Raw genomic sequence first — 17,678 nt, 5'->3', positions numbered from 1 at the left:
CTTGAACCTTCCCTTTAAAGCAGGGCTGTGTAGTTTGTACAAAAATCATTTGACTCAGACTCTTCAGTTTATGAAACTACCGACTCCAACACCAAGTCCGACTCTTGGTACCCAAAATGATTCCGACTCTAACTCCTTGACTACCAGGGCTGCGGATTTGGTACAAAGTCATCCGACTCCCGACTCCTCAGTTTATGAAACCTCCAACTCCGACTCCTGGTACCCAAAATTGCTTTGACTCCTTGACTCCGACTCCACAGCCCTGATTTAAAGGTACCCACACATCAGTCAACTTGGCGGCTGATCGAGCATCAGAGTCGATAATTATTATTGAATTTGATGCAGGTAGGTGCTGCCACAAGCATGCCCGAACGACGATTCAACCAATTTCGGCCTGAAATCAGTTCAATCTGATCAGTACATGCTGCAAGATGTCAGGCCGATGTGGTCGATCGGGTGCACATCGGTAACAGCAAACAAAAAGACAAAGACAAACACTTATATAGCGCTTTTCTCCTGGCGGACTCAAAGCGTCAGAGCTGCAGCCACTAGGGCACCCTCTATAGGCAGTAGCAGTGTTAGGGAGACTTGCCTAAGGTCTCCTACGGAATAGGTGTTGGCTTACTGAACAGGCAGAGCCGAGATTCGAACCCTGGTCTCCTGTGTCAGAGGCAGAATAACCGTCACACTATCCAGCCACTGTTGAAACGATATCTGGGCGAGCAAAGAACACAACAGAACCCCCGGCACTGTACCCTAATGTGGCTGTGCCCCTCGCATTTTAATACTTTACCTGTCCACTGTCTTTTGCCTTGGACCCCATGTACTGTTCGCATTGCCGCTGGACTTCCATAAAGCACACGCGCCATGTACTTAATGTCTGCCCGCGATGCGGAAGATGCATGGGGGCCACATTGGGAGACAGCGGACTGGTGAAGTATTAAGTGCACAGGCGGCGGGGCAGCGACTGATGCGGCATCACAAAGCCGATCACCAAGAGATCTCATGCTGAAATCTCTCAGGAATCATCTCTCTGGAATTGGTCTGCTGGTGTATGGGCAGGCAACAGATCTCTCTCTTCGATCAGAGAGAGATCTGTCTCTTGGTCGATCTGCCCAGACATTGTCTTATGTGTGGGCACCCTAAGTTCTTGCAGTAAGGACAAAAAAACAAAAACATATAGGTATCTATTTTAGAAGAATAAAGAGGTTTGTATTTTGGGGAAATAGCTATTTTTGGGAAATGTTTTATTTTTGGATGTTACAACCCCCTTTAATAATCATTATCTTCTGACCTCACAGTATCGACTAGTGGTGAAAACGGCCTTGAAGCTTCTCATCGTCTTTGTTGAATATACGGAATGTAACGCGCCTCTGCTTATCAAAGCCGTGAACACTGTAGATCACAACAGGGGTAAGTCTTTTAAGAGAAAAATCACATCTGGGTTTTCATGATAAGATTGTCCTTGTGGTTCACCACTGTAATCTCAACTCCTACAACTTAAAGGGGATCTGAAGTGAGAGGGATATGGAGGCTGACATATTACCTTTTAAAGAATGCAGATTGCCTGGCTGTCCTGTTGATCCTCTGCCTGTAATACAGCCATAAACCCTGAACAAGCATGCAGATCAGGTGTTTCTGACTGAAGTCTGACTGGATCAGCCACATATTTGTTTCAGGTGTGTGATGCAGACACTACTGCAACCAAAGAGAGCAGCAGGACTGGCAGGCAACTAGTAGCGTTTACAAGGAAATAAATATGGCAACCTCCATACCCTCTCACCTTAGGATTTTTTTGAAGTGGACCTGAACTCAGAACTTCCTCTCTTCTCTAAAAGATAAGCAACAACACCGTAACTTTAAAGAAAAACATTTATTTGTTACAGCTGATACAAATCCTGCAATACATCTGTTGTGTTTCTGCTTATTGCTTTTATGGAGACAGGCAAAGGGTTAACATGCTGTGTTTACAAATTAACTGCACTGCCATGGCAGTCAGGTGCGAGGTCGAATTACAACTTGTGATTAGTCACAGATGAGAGGGAGTTAGACAGGCTAAACTCTCTAAATACATACAGAGTGCATTTCTCTGTTTTCCTTCTGTCCTGTGCAAGAGTTCAGGTCCACTTTAAGCAGAGCATAGAAAAGGGGGGGGGGGGGGGGTCGAATACCCAAGCAGCTCGGGGTGACCCAAACCACTAGGAAAGTATAGGGGGCTAAAAGAGACTGAAAAGCCCTCCTACTAAAAAGCAATGCTTGGGTATGTTTTGCAAAAGATACAGTAAACCGAGATTATTTGCATATCCAGTAGCGGTGCATTGTGGGTAACCACAGATGTTCACTTAAAGAGGAACTCCAGTGAAAATAATGTAATAAAAAAAGTGCTTCATTTTTACAATAATTATGTATAAATGATTTAGTCAGTGTTTGCCCATTGTCAAATCTTTTAAATCCCTCATTTACATTCTGACATTTATTACATGGTGACATTTTTACTGTTGGCAGGTGATGTAGCTGCTGCATGCTTTTTTGGCAGTTGGAAACAGCTGTAAACAGCTATTTCCCACAATGCAACAAGGTTCACAGACCGGAAACTGCCTGGAATACCACAGTCCTCAGTTTCTTGTGGGAGGGGTTTCACCACAATATCAGTCATACAGCGCCCCCTGGCAATCTGTTTGTGAAGAGGAATAGATTACTCAAGTAAAAGGGGGCATCAGCTACTGACTGGGATAAAGTTCAATTCTTGGTCGGAGTTTCTCTTTAAAGCTGAATTATTGCAAGTACCTTCTGTTTTAAGAAGGCAAATCACACCTAGGAGGGTGAGATGAGACCCCCTTGCAGTGCCTTTTGCCAGGAGCAGAACCATGTAGCGCACATAGCGATAGTATTGTACCACGCAAACCGGTGGTAGAAGCAGGAAAATCCGTTTGTTAAATCACCCCTTTTCTAAGCCACATAAATAGATCACTATTGCAGCTTTACAGACAGCTCTTTCTCCGGCATGGCAGTACTCAAGAACTGAATTCTCTTTTTTTCCAGTGTATAAAAAGCATGAGAAATGTAAATTTCATGCATTGTAGCCTGCTGCAAGTATAGACCTGAGCTGTCTGGAAAGCCTTCTAATCATAAACCGTTCAGTTAGCCAAAAAAGGTATTATTTAGCGGTAGATTTTCCTGCATGTAAAGGGTGAAATGGGACCCCGTTGCGGTGGTTTATGCTGTTTATTCCTCAGAGGCCTGAATAGAACATTTCTATGGCTTATAGATTTCAGTCCTCTCCTAACTTTGCTGTTCTAATAAATGTCAGATCTCTTCTGTGCCTCTGCTGAGGATGATTCACTGCGAGTTATTCATAGCAGCAGCTCCAGTGGAAAATATTGATGTTGGCCATAGCAGGGAAACAGACGTTCATCTTCTTTATGTCATCTTTCCCAGCCAGATAACGGCTGTCATATAGTTGGGTGATGTAGCTGACACCACTGTAATGCTAAGTACACACTATGAGATGGTCTGGCAGATTTAATGTCAGATCGATTATTTCCAAAATGGCCGATCTCATTTACAACCGTTTTCTGTTCACCTCTATTGAAAATAGATCAGAAAATGATTGAAAATCTGATGTCAGAAATAATTGATCTGACAGTAAATCTGCATAGTGTGTACCTAGCATAACATCTCATTCACACATAAAGCTTTGTACACACGTCCAATGGAAGTCGTTAAAGGGAATCTGAAGTGAAAATAAACTTATGAGATAATGAATTGTAATGTGTAGTACAGCTAAGAAATAGAACATTAGTAGTACAGATATTAGGCTCATATTGTTTACAGTACAGGAAGAGTTAAAGGGGCACTACAGTGAAAAACTGTAAAATTTAAAATATGTGCAAACATATACAAATAAGTAGTACATATTTTCCAGAGAAAATGAGCCATAAATTACTTTTTTCCTATGTTGCTGTCCCTTACAGTAAGTAGTCGAAATCTGACAGAAGTGACAGACTTTGGACTAGTCTATCTCTTTATAGGGGATTCTCAGGGATATTTTTATTTTTAAAAGCACTTAGTGAATGAATGGCAGTTGCTCTGTCCAACTGCCAAAAAACTGTGTAGCGAGCAGGGAGTTGGCCAGCATCATTGTTTAAATCCTTTTTTGGGGAATATCTTTATAAAGAATAAAAGCCTTGCTGAGAATCCCCTATGAAGAGATGGACTAGTCCAAAACCTGTCACTTCTGTCAGATTTCTACTGCCTACTGTAAGTGACAGCAACATAGGAGAAAAGTACCGTAATTTATGGCTCATTTTACTCTGGAAGAAACATACTTTGCATATGTTTGCACAGATTTTAAATTTTAGTTTTTCGCTGTAGTGACCCTTTAAGAAACTTCAGTTGTTATCTATGCAAAAGAGCTTCTCTGAGCTCTCCGACTAATTTAGTCAGAGAGCAATGCTAATGTCTGAAGCACTTATAAGCATTGAAAGATAACTGCAGATAAGATTTTAATGCAGAGAAGTTCAAAGGGTCATTAGCTCTGCTCTGTTTCATAGTTTAAAATGCACAGTGTAGTTTGTAAACTGCAATTATTAGAGAATGATGCAATGTTCTAAAAAAAGAAACCCTGTATAACTGAAAATAAATATGAGACTCTTTTCCTTGCTACTAATGATCTATAGATAGGTTTGAACACCGTTCTAAAATGGTGAAATGGTTTATTCTTCACATCATAAGTCAACACGAGAATTGACAATTCTTTAGAGCCCGTGGAGGGTTCACTTCATCAGAAAGTGCAGACAAATATGTAAATGAATGAAGGGGACTTTCTGTGGCCCCGAAACAATTGTCAATTCTTGTGTTGACTTATGACGTGAAAAATAAACCACATCACCATTTTAGAACGACGTGCAAACATATCTTAAACTTTTGCTACAACTTTATGTGTGTGGCTTGATATCCAGGTTATGCATCCACCTGCATTTACAGTAAGGTGCGCCACTCCAAATCTACCACTATACCGCCGAGATCTAGCGCAGGTCTAGTAAGTACTAGGGATAATCAAAGAGGTGCAAATTCTTCTGAGTTGATTCAAATGTATTTTTTATGCAAATATATACAGTTTGGAAATGGACCAATCAATTTAAACCCAGGTTTAAACTGATTGGTGCTTTTTCAAGCTGCATATATTTGCATAAAAATTTGCATAGTTTTGGAAATATTTGCATCTCAGTGATCATCCCTAGTAAGTACGAGGCCTAAACATCTCTTTGTACTGTAAACACTGGATAAGGCAGCTAAAGAGAGTCCTCTGAGCAAGTGCTACACCCAAAGATACGGTAAACAACAAACAAACAAACACACTTATGAATAAACGCACCACACACAATGATTTCTCTACAATTACAGTGGGTTGCAAAAGTATTCGGCCCCCTTTAAGTTTTCCACATTTTGTCACCTTACTGCCACAAACCTGAATCAATTTTATTGGAATTCCACATGAAAGACCAACACAAAGTGGTGTACACGTGAGAAGTGGAACGAAAATCATACATCATTCCAAAAATGTTTTACAAATAAATAACTGCAAAGTGGCGTGTGCGTAATTATTCAGCCCCCTTTGGTCTGAGTGCAGTCAGTTACCCATAGACATTGCCTGATGAGTGCTAATGACTAAATAGAGTGCACCTGTGTGTAATCTAATGTCAGTACAAATACAGCTGCTCTGTGACGGCCTCAGAGGTTGTCTAAGAGAATCTTGGGAGCAACAACACCATGAAGTCCAAAGAACACACCAGACAGGTCAGGGATAAAGTTATTGAGAAATTTAAAGCAGGCTTAGGCTACAAAAAGATTTCTAAAGCCTTGAACATCCCACGTTCAAGCGATCAGTAATGGAAGGAGTATGGCACAACTGTACACCTACCAAGACAAGGCCATCCACTTAAACTCACAGGCTGAACAAGGAGAGCGCTAATCAGAAATGCAGTCAAGAGGCCCATGGTGTCTCTAGACGAGCTGCAGAGATCTACAGCTCAGGTGGGAGACTCTGTCCATAGTACAACTATTAGTCATGCACTGTACAAAGTTGGCCTTTATGGAAGAGTGACAAGAAGAAAGCCATTGCTAACAGAAAAGCATAAGAAGTCCCGTTTGCAGTTTGCCACAAGCCATGTGGGGGACACAGCAAACATGTGGAAGAAGGTGCTCTGGTCGGATGAGACCAAAATGAAACTTTCTGGCCAAAATGCAAAACGCTATGTGTGGCGGAAAACTAACTCTGCACATCACTCTGAACACACCATCCCCACTGTCAAATATGGTGGTGGCAGCTTCATGCTCAGGGGGTGCTTCTCTTCAGCAGGGACAGGGAAGCTGGTCAGAGTTGATGGGAAGATGGATGGAGCCAAATACAGGCCAATCTTGGAAGAAAACCTCTTGGAATCTGCAAAAGACTTGAGACTGGGGCAGAGGTTCACCTTCCAGCAGGACAATGACCCTAAAGAAAAAGCCAGGGCAACAATGGAATGGTTTAAAACAAAACCTATCCATGTGTTAGAATGGCCCAGTCAAAGTCCAGATCTAAATCCAATTGAGAATCTGTGGCAAGATCTGAAAACTGCTGTTCACAAACGCTGTCCATCTAATCTGACTGAGCTGGAGCTGTTTTGCAAAGAAGAATGGGCAAGGATTTCAGTCTCTAGATGTGCAAAGCTGGTAGAGACATACCCTAAAAGACTGGCAGCTGTAATTGCAGCAAAAGGTGGTTCTACAAAGTATTGACTCAGGGGGCTGAATAATTATGCACACCCCACTTTGCAGTTATTGATTTGTAAAAAATGTTTGGAATCGTGTATGATTTTCGTTCCACTTCTCACGTGTACACCACTTTGTATTGGTCTGTCACGTGGAATTCCAATAACATTGATTTATGTTTGTGGCAGTAATGTGACAAAATGTGGAAAACTTCAAGGGGGGCAAATATTCTATTTGATGAAGAGCTATAATACTCACTACAATAATATTCTATGTGGTCAGAGAGATGGTATGTAGGACTAGGATCAGGTCAGAGAGATGGTATGTAGGATGGGGATCAGGTCCAAGAGATGGTATGTAGGACTAGGATCAGGTCCAAGAGATGGTATGTAGGACTAGGATCAGGTCAGAGAGAAGGTATGTAGGACTAGGATCAGGTCAGAGAGAAGGTATGTAGGACTAGGATCAGGTCCAAGAGATGGTATGTAGGACTAGGATCAGGTCAGAGAGAAGGTATGTAGGACTAGGATCAGGTCCAAGAGATGGTATGTAGGACTAGGATCAGGTCAGAGAGAAGGTATGTAGGACTAGGATCAGGTCAGAGAGAAGGTATGTAGGACTAGGATCAGGTCCAAGAGATGGTATGTAGGACTAGGATCAGGTCAGAGAGATGGTATGTAGGACTAGGATCAGGTCCAAGAGATGGTATGTAGGACTAGGATCAGGTCAGAGAGAAGGTATGTAGGACTAGGATCAGGTCAGAGAGAAGGTATGTAGGACTAGGATCAGGTCCAAGAGATGGTATGTAGGACTAGGATCAGGTCAGAGAGATGGTATGTAGGATGGGGATCAGGTCCAAGAGATGGTATGTAGGACTAGGATCAGGTCCAAGAGATGGTATGTAGGACTAGGATCAGGTCAGAGAGAAGGTATGTAGGACTAGGATCAGGTCCAAGAGATGGTATGTAGGACTAGGATCAGGTCCAAGAGATGGTATGTAGGACTAGGATCAGGTCAGAGAGAAGGTATGTAGGACTAGGATCAGGTCCAAGAGATGGTATGTAGGACTAGGATCAGGTCAGAGAGAAGGTATGTAGGACTAGGATCAGGTCAGAGAGAAGGTATGTAGGACTAGGATCAGGTCCAAGAGATGGTATGTAGGACTAGGATCAGGTCAGAGAGATGGTATGTAGGACTAGGATCAGGTCCAAGAGATGGTATGTAGGACTAGGATCAGGTCAGAGAGAAGGTATGTAGGACTAGGATCAGGTCAGAGAGAAGGTATGTAGGACTAGGATCAGGTCCAAGAGATGGTATGTAGGACTAGGATCAGGTCAGAGAGATGGTATGTAGGATGGGGATCAGGTCCAAGAGATGGTATGTAGGACTAGAAGCAGGTCCAAGAGATGGTAAGTAGGACTAGGATCAGGTCCAAGAGATGGTATGTAGGACTAGGATCAGGTCCAAGAGATGGTATGTAGGACTAGGATCAGGTCAGAGAGAAGGTATGTAGGACTAGGATCAGGTCCAAGAGATGGTATGTAGGACTAGGATCAGGTCAGAGAGATGGTATGTAGGATGGGGATCAGGTCCAAGAGATGGTATGTAGGACTAGAATCAGGTCCAAGAGATGGTATGTAGGACTAGAATCAGGTCCAAGAGATGGTATGTAGGACTAGAATCAGGTCCAAGAGATGGTAAGTAGGACTAGGATCAGGTCCAAGAGATGGTATGTAGGACTAGAATCAGGTCCAAGAGATGGTAAGTAGGACTAGGATCAGGGTCTAATCCTTGGATTCTCTTAGGATTAAGTTACTGTAGGCATAGGGTGAGGTTAAACAATGATTCCATACACCGTTACTGGTTTGGGCATTAAATAGGAATGAGGTTTGTAATCTATACCCCGAAAAAAATCTCCTTCAAAAGTCCTCAATGTTTTAACATCCCTTAAACGCCTCTCCCTGTGGTTCGTTGTCTAACTTGTGCTATGTTAATGAGACAGAAGTAAATAGAAGAACTTATGCTTATGATTGGAAGTTGCCAACTTATGCTAGTCACACTATGAGATTTTCTGGCAGATTTACTGTCAGATCGATTATTTCCAACATGTCCCATCTGATTTCAGATCATTTTCTGATTGATTTATGACAGTTTTTCCCGGTTACTTGAATAAGAAATCGATCGGAAAATGCTCGGAAATAGATCAGAAATCAGATCGGTCATGTTGGAAATAATAGTTCTAAAAGTAAATCTACCAGAAAATCTCAGTGTGTGCCTAGCATTAGATCCATACTGGGATAGAAATCCAGTGTCAAATTTCCCAGCATGCATCTGAGCCTGCAGCCTCTTGTAGGCATGATCATGTGACCACTGCTCAGGGAAAAATGAAAGTAAGACCTTTTTTTATGCTTCAAATTTAAAAACTACTTTTGCAGTGCTTTGTTTTACACTATAGGGAGTGCAGGGCATTCTTTTCAGACACCATGGGCTCTATTCATAAAACCTTACCGCAAGTTTTCCGCTCAAAACAGCGGATTTTCCCGTCCATTTAGCAAAGTGGGCATTCATAAAAGCTGTTCCCGCATGAAAATCTACAATCCCCCAGCAGAGCGAGAAATTTCCGCCTTCTCCAGTGTTTGTCTAGATTTATCTAGAAAAAAGTAACAAAATGGCCATTCATAAAGATTAGAGGAAGCGGTATGTGGACGGGAAATACCGCTTCCTCTGATTTTGCGGATTACATACAAGTGAATGGGACAGACCTCCCAGAGAGAGCAGCGCATGAAGGGACTATGCCGACTTAAGTGTTTCCGCATGCCTTCCGACAGCTTACCGCCAGCTTTCAGCGGGAGATCTCCGCTCTTGCATCGCAGCTTTCAAGATTTCTTTGAATGACCACCCAGAAGTGTAAAATACCGCTGCGGTATTTTCCCTCCAGGAGTTTTCTCGCAACAACTTTTTTATGAATAGAGCCCATTGTGATGCTTTCAAAGTTAATGAATTTCCTATGCTGTGATAGGAAAGTTTGTGATTTGTTGTCGGCTATTAGATCTTCATCATTTTTATACCGGTTCTCTTTTTGACCCAGGAACCAGCCCGTGGTCCAATCTGATTGATATCCTGGAGGAGAAGAACGGGGCGGACTCTGAGCTTTTGGTGTTTGCCATGACTCTCATCAATAAGGTAAGTGTGAAGGGGTGGTCCCGCTATCTGCATCCACCAGTGCTAATGGCTTTCCTGGCTTGTGTGGTTTAGCTGCTGTGTGACCGAGCTTGGCAGGCTGCAAATCCTGGGCTGTTTCACCTGTTAATGTTGGCATTCTAGCAATGCTCGGAAATATTGGTTGTTTGTGTATCATCAGTGGTGCTTGGACAGAGAAAACCAATGGTGCGAGTGTTAGAGAGACAGAGTGGGGAACAATATAGCAGTATGAAAAACAGAGGCACTAGCAGGATAAAATTCTTAAAAACTGCTTGGAGGAAGTATTGGGTTTACCTCCAGAAAGCAGACACAAAATACTGTCTAGATAGTAATAAACACATTTATTATACGGTACCCCAAAGGTGCAACGCGTTTCGCAGACCAAGCCCGCTTAATCAGGCAATAAATAGGGACAACAGTATTTCAGCAGTAACAAGTATAGCGCCTCTGTTTTTCATACTGCTATATTGTGTCCACCCCTGGTGGAGGGGAGTACTACCGCCTTTTTTCCTGTCTACAGAGAGCGACATCTTAATCCTGAGTGAGGACAGGTCTAATCTCCTCACCTGCATATACAGTGGTTGCCTGAATGGTAACCCATGTTTGTGAGTATATTTCTTCTGCCATATTTATTTCCTTTTAAGCAATACCAGTTACCTGGCTATCCTGCTGATCCTCTGCCTCTAATACTTTCAGCCACAGACCCTGAACAAGCATGCAGCTTGTCAGATGTAACAAGATTAGCTGCATGCTTGTTTCTGGTGTGATTCAGACACTACTGCAGCCAAATAGATCAGCAGGACAGCCAGGCAACTGGTACTGGTTAACAGGAAATAAACTTGGCAGCCTCCATATACGTCTCAATTAAGTTGTCCTTAAATGCTGAAGGGATTTGCACAGTCCAACATTTATCAGGACTCGCCCACATGGAAGTTGTTTTGACAGTTCTGTATCCATATCTCAGGTATATAGCTGGAATACAGCGTGTGGGAGGGTTGGGAGGGGTCAGTGGAAATCTGGTTTGCTCTCTTTTTGCGTCCTTCGAGGTCCTGCAGTTAAGGCTTGCCTGCAGGCATTGACCGTTTCTGCTGCCATTTTACCTTCTCCTGTACTGAGCTTGAGCCAAACAAGTTGTGTGTGGTCCTATATTAGTCATGGAGAGAATCCGAAGACATAACAAACGTTGCTTAGGTGATATCTTTAACTACCTGCGGACCGGTGCAGTTTAAATCTACGTCGAGAGGGTGGCGCTGCGGTTCTGATTGGACGTGAACTCCACGTCCCATTCACCGCGCGCCCCCGCCGGTCGCGTCACTCTGTCCCCGCCGCAATGTGCTTGCCCTACCGTCTCTATGACGGCAGAGCCCTGTGAGCCGAGCAGGAGCTGTTTTCATTGGCTCCTGGCCCTGTCATTCCTGTAAGCCGTTCCCATTGGCTTACATTGAGTGACAGGGTCAGGAGCCAATAAAAGCGGCTCCTGACAGCGCACAGCGCTCTGCCGTCGTAGCGACGGCAGAGAGAGCAGCCTGCAACCGGGACAGAGCAACGTGACCAGCAGGAGCGGCGGATTTTAGCGGCGATTCTTTTGCCGCTACACAGCTGAATTGCAAAATCGCAAATCGCTAGTGATTTTTAAATCTCTAGGGTTGCTAATTTATCATAAAATCATGAGAAGTATTTTACACTATAGTGATTCGATTTGGAAATCGCAATCGCTTCCTGGAGAGTGATAATGCAATGCAAATGAAAAATTGCAATCGCATAACCAAATTAATGAAAAATTGCAATCGGAATCATTTTTTTGAACTGATGCCTCTGCTGTTTGCTGCTATCCATAAATGTCTCTATCTACGTCTTCTTCCTGAGCTATATGTATTGTGCCAAAAACAATTCCCTAACTGTACAAGATTTCTTTGCAAGCTTTTGAAACTTTAAAGAGAAGCTCCGACCAAGAATTGAACTTTATCCCAATCAGTAGCTGATACCCCCTTTTACATGAGAATTCTATTCCTTTTCACAAACAGACCATCAGGGGGCGCTGTATGGCTGATATTGTGGTGAAACCCCTCCCACAAAGAAATTCTGAGTACGTACTCCTGGCAGTTTCCTGTCTGTGAACCCTATTGCATTGTGGGAAATGGCTGTTTACAGCTGTTTCTAGATGCCAAAACAGCAAGCAGCAGCTACATCACCTGCCAACAGTAAAAATGTCACCATGTGATAAATGTCAGAATGTAAATCAGGGATTTAAAAGATTTTACATTGGGCAAACACTGACTAAATCGTTTATACATAATTATTGTAAAAATGAAGCACTTTTTTTTTTTTATTACATTATTTTCACTGCAGTTCCTCTTTAAGTTTCTTCTTCAGGCATGTTTCAGAACTGGATCAGAACCATACAAAGTACTGAAACATACAGAGGCTTTATATATGATTTAGTAGAGTGCTGCAATCTGACCTCACGTTACAGTCTTCCTCTTTTTTTTTTAAATGTAAAGGGCCTCATCAAAGCTTAGATCTACTGTATATACTCGAGTAAAAGTCTAGAAAATTTGGACTCACATAATAAAAGTATAGGGGTCGACTTATACGCGAGTCACGGGCAACACTGAGCACACTGAGTAATGTGTGTACTAATAGTGGCATTCCCATTTCCAGCAATTTACCCAGTGCTAAGTGACACTTTGAGGAAAGGAAATGCCCAGAAAGCACAGGTGTGAAAGTCCTGGCCACAACAATTAACAAGGAAAGGGGCAGCGGGGAAATACTGGGCTGCATAAAAGGGGGTGAATAATTGCTGCACTTGGGGACCTGAAGTAGGTATTGGCTGCACGCTGCACAGGAGGTGTTAATGGCTGCAATACTGTTTGCAGTGCCGTCATTAACACCTCCTGGGCTCCAAGTGCAGCCATTAACTTTGCTGGGTAGACTTATACTTGAGTCTGTAAAAAATTCCATCTTAAGAGGGTTGAATATTGGACGACTTATATGCGAGGTCGACTTGTATTCAAGTATATACAGTATTCACTCTAAACGTCTAAAGGCTTTTTACAAGTAGAGACACACAAGATTTCCGATAGATTTCACGGTGAATCGGTCTACGGTAGAATCTATCAGCAATCGGTCTACTGTGTATGGGCATGCTCAGATCTTTCTGATCAGATTTGATTTCATAGTCTATCTGCTCATACATCGCTGGATGTATGGCCACCTGTGTTATCATCTTTCTTTGAGTTACCCTGTGATTTTTAACTGACCTTAACATGACCTTTATTTGCCCTTAATATGGCAGCCTAAAAACATACTCCTTGCGGAATGCGTAACACCAGACGGTGACTTCTGGCTTTGTTGTCAGTTCAGGCGAGCGCAGCGTGTACCGCCCAAGAAATCAGAGTGATTATTCTGAGGATCTCATTGTTTTTGAGGGAACATTTTGTAACGTTCTCTGCTCCTGCTCAGACATGGAGAAGTGGCCGAGTCCACCACCCCATCCATCCAGCCTCATCCAGCCGTGACCTGCATCTGCTTTGTGTTTGTGAATAACCGCTTGGCCAAAGTGGGGGAGTTACATTGAAGAACTCCAGACAAGTTAACTGCACCGTTGAGGTCGCTTTCTGAAGTTATGAAATCATTGTACAATCCAGCTGGTGTCGTTATCCTCAAACTTAACTGTAATAAGGCGTATTAAAAACGTGTTTAAAATCATCGCCTTACCAATATGGAAACTTGCATTGCATTATTGGTTTTGTTTCGACATATCAATTTTTCCAGCGTTTTTAACTTTGTTTTGTGGAGTCTAGTGACCAAAAGCGCCCTGCTGTCGGTACAAAAATCCATGGTGTCGGTACAAAAATCTTCCATCTCTGACTACTCAGTTTATGAAACCTCGGACTCCAGGTACCCAAAATGACTCCGACTCCTTATTCTACTTTTTACAAAAGCTATGGATTTGGTTTAAAAATAATCCGACTCCGATTCCTCACTTTATTGAAACCGTCGACTCCTGATACCCAAAATTGCTCCTACTCCGACGCCCTGACCAAAAGGGTGATTGGCAAGTTGCCTTTTGGAGTATCTCTATCGAGCAGGTGTATCATACCACTATACTGCATTGGCCGGTACAACCTAGCAGATATGTACACCAGCCACTTCTCCTTTCCTGGTGTTTTCCTGCTCTGCTCCTGCTAAACACTCCACCTTCATATGTCTTCCCAGCCACTTCCTGCTCTGATACTGCTGCCCTGCTCCACTTTGCTCCTGCTAAACACCCCAACTCCACCTTCATATGTCTCCCCAGCCACTTCCTGCATTGCTACTGCATCCCTGCTCACTCTGCCACTGCTAAACTTTCCATCTGCACCTTCATCTGGCTTCCCTGCCACTTCCTGCTTCCCAGACACTTCCTACTTTCCTGCTACTCTCTGCTCCTGCTAAACCCTCCACTTCCTGGCTGGGAAAACTAATGCTGTAAGATAATGACAGGGACGTGACGATCGGACTTGCAGAAGTTAGAGTTCAATAGAGATAGTCAGTGAGACACTTAATCACTTTGAGATAATGCAAATAGTATGTTAATTATATGATAATTTTATTAGGAATTGGACCAATCGCAGTAGTTGGTTATTTGTATTGGTAAAATTCCAAGCTGCACACATTTTCATATTAGCAAAATTCTCCTGAACTTGAAATGATCATCTCAGTTATCTCTAATGTTTATTAGACATACAAATCAGAGGCAGGGGCGGGGCATAGAACAGCGGGAGCATGCTCAGGAAAAGTAGTGTCGTCCTTTAAAGTGAACCTAAACTCTTGCACAGGACAGAAGGAAAACAGTGAGAAATGCACCCTGTATGTATTTATAGAGTTTAGCCTGTCTAATTCCCCCTCATCGGTGACTAAGCACAAGTTGTAATTTGATCTCTTAGCGGTGTCAGCTGGCTGCCAGGGCAGAGCAGCTAATTGGTAAACATAGGATTTTAACCCTATGTATGCTTCCATGAAAGCAGGGAATACACACTGCAGATTTATTGCTGGATCTGTATCAGCTGTAACAAAGAGATGTTTTTTCTGTATCTGTTAGAGCAGAGAGGAAGTTCTGAGTTCAGGTCCACTGTAAGGTACACATACAGGAACTATTCTCTCCCATTTAATCAAACCTGCCAGCCATCTACAGATTTACCCAATTTTGGATAGTTTGGAGGGGAGGGGGGGTATAGCAGAGTGGGAGCCGCGGGGATTGGTGGCCAGATAACATTACACTGGAACAAGCAGTACAGTACTTGTTCCTATTTCCAATCTGACAGCCGTGTTACTATTTTTGTGGCCGTTACATGCAGAAAAATTGTGTACGATGCGATTTCCGCATGCGTTTTCACGTACGCAGTCATTATTAACAATAACACTTCCTTCTTTGTAAAAATTGCCCCAATTTTTTATGTTTTTTTGCAAATTCGTAGTAAAAATCGTATACATATGCTATTTTTGGATGCAAATTTCATTTGCAAAAATGTGCTTGCAATTTGCATGCTTCTAGTGGAAACGTAGCCTAAGGGCCTTTTTCCACTGCACAGCTCAATCGCAAATCGATAGTGATTTTTAAATCGCTAGGGTTGCTACCAGTGTTCTCCCCAGGCTCTTTTAGCCGGGTGCTCCACCCAGCTACTTTTGGTGAGCACCCGGCTGTCATCAGCTCACCTCTTCCTATTCTGTAAGAAGAGTTGTGCACAGAATTCTTCGGCCCTACATTCTCTCATCATGCCCCACCCGGCTAATTTTTCATGCCACCCGGCTGGAAAAAAATTCTGTGGAGAACACTGGCTACTTTATCATAGAAATCATGAGACGCATTTTCCACTATAGTAATTTGATTTGTAAATCGCAATCGCTTTCTGGATCGATTTTAAGAGGGATAATGCAATGCAAATGAAAAATCGCAATTGCATAACAAAATTAATGAAAAATTGCAATCGCGGGCGTCTGTGATTGCGATTGCTAGCGGAAATGGCCCCTTAATGTTTTTTTTTTCGGGAACGGTAAATATTTTAAATGCCTACAAAGGCACTACTAAGCACCGCTGTACTGAGGAATGCAGCTTACACAGATCACTACGTCTTGGCGTATGGACGGCGCTCTCCGGAATGGATGACGACTAAGTTAGGCCCCGTTTCGATTTTCCCGTCTGCTCTAGGAAAGCCGTATGTATATTTTATGGCCAAGCAGCCACCTCATCACTGCGCTATATTGTATTTTACATCTGCAGCCTGCGGGACGGCAGTGACATCAGCATTGCTGCAGCCAACACCGCCAGACGTCGTCCAGAGTGCAGCATACCAAACTCCGGCAGAGCGCGGGGATAGATTTAATGAGGCCATAGCTCATGTATAGGATGCCTGTCCATTCTTAAAGCATCACTCCAGACTCCTTTCTCTTTATTTCACTCCTGCCTCTCTCTGCTTCTCACTACCCCCAAATGTATAATGACTGAGCCAAAAACAATTGTAAAATATGAATATCTGAATTAAGTTTTTGGGCCGGTTCACACTTGCAGCGGATCAAAACCGATCCATTTTACAGTCTTGTGCTTTTTGTAGCACACGTTTCCACTATGTTTTAACGTATGGTAAAAACGTGGTGGTTGTTTTTAATATGGTAATGTACTTTGTGTTGACCAGTAGGTAGGAATTGGGAGTGGTTATGGTGTACCAAGAAACTTTTTACCCATATAGCCTCTTCAGGTGGTCTCTGAGGAAGCTGGCTAAGTCCGGCGAAACACGTGTAAGACCAGACCTCTATGACGGCTGCAGCGTTTTGGAGCAGAGGATTGCTCAGGTAATGCGAGGTTTTTGCATTGTGCTATGGTGCTCGGATTCTCTTAGGACTTTTTGACTGTATTGGAGCCCTGACTGTTGTGGCGTTATGTAAGAGGTTTTGAACACGGTGTATCACATTATTGGCATTACTGTGATTTGCTCTGTTAGCACCTTAGTATTGGATAGCACTTTATATATTGTAATGGCGCGAGATATTTATATGGTCATGCTTTCTTGATTGCACATTATAGGATTGTATTCCTTAATATTACGGCACCATTACTATTTATATACGCCACACTCTAGTGCCATTATTATATGATATCTGATATATGCACTTTTTCTCCCCTGTTTTATTACCAACTCCAAACACAATTATTACGCAGCCACCTGTCCTCACAAAATTTTTGGGGACTTTTAATTTGTTTCCCCAGTTTGTGGTTTCCCCATTGTGGGTTCTGTTTTAATGTATTTGGAATATATTGAATGAATAAAGATGTATATGTATATATATATACATATATATATATATATATATATATATATATATATATATATATATATATATATATATATATATATATATATATATATATATATATATATATCGTCTGGTGCGTTGTGAGATTTTTTTTTTCTTTAAGGTTTGAGTAATTTGGGCACCATCAAAAAACGGAGCACAAATCACTACAAAAACAGCATCATTTGGCCGCCAGCAATAGCTGGAAGCCAAATTGCATCTTTCCCCAGAGTCCATGGGGGCCTGGATGGGGGAATAGCAATTAACGCTGATAGGACTTTTGCAGGAGCAGAGTAAGACTTTTTTGGCTTTGCCCTGCGCCCCAAATCTCCTGGCACCATTTATGCACGTATGCTGCTATAGGTAAAAAGGGAATAGCCGTTGTGTATGGC

At 42.6% G+C, this 17,678-nt stretch overlaps 1 protein-coding gene across 3 annotated transcripts in view; it reads left to right on the top strand.

Moving 5' to 3' along the window:
• Nucleotides 1-17,678, top strand: part of FHOD1 (formin homology 2 domain containing 1) — a 281,432-nt gene that overhangs the window by 184,568 nt on the left and 79,186 nt on the right. For all 3 annotated transcript variants that reach the window (XM_068261737.1, XM_068261735.1, XM_068261736.1), the window contains exons 7-8: nucleotides 1,302-1,413; nucleotides 9,842-9,936. In XM_068261737.1, coding sequence (XP_068117838.1) covers nucleotides 1,302-1,413; nucleotides 9,842-9,936 — 207 coding nt within the window. The remainder of the gene's footprint in view (nucleotides 1-1,301; nucleotides 1,414-9,841; nucleotides 9,937-17,678) is intronic.

This window comes from Hyperolius riggenbachi, chromosome 11 (assembly GCF_040937935.1).
Source record: "Hyperolius riggenbachi isolate aHypRig1 chromosome 11, aHypRig1.pri, whole genome shotgun sequence".
NCBI classification, from domain to species: domain Eukaryota; kingdom Metazoa; phylum Chordata; class Amphibia; order Anura; family Hyperoliidae; genus Hyperolius; species Hyperolius riggenbachi.
The sequence above is the reverse complement of the archived record's forward strand: the minus strand, read 5'-3'. Positions and strand labels throughout refer to the sequence as shown.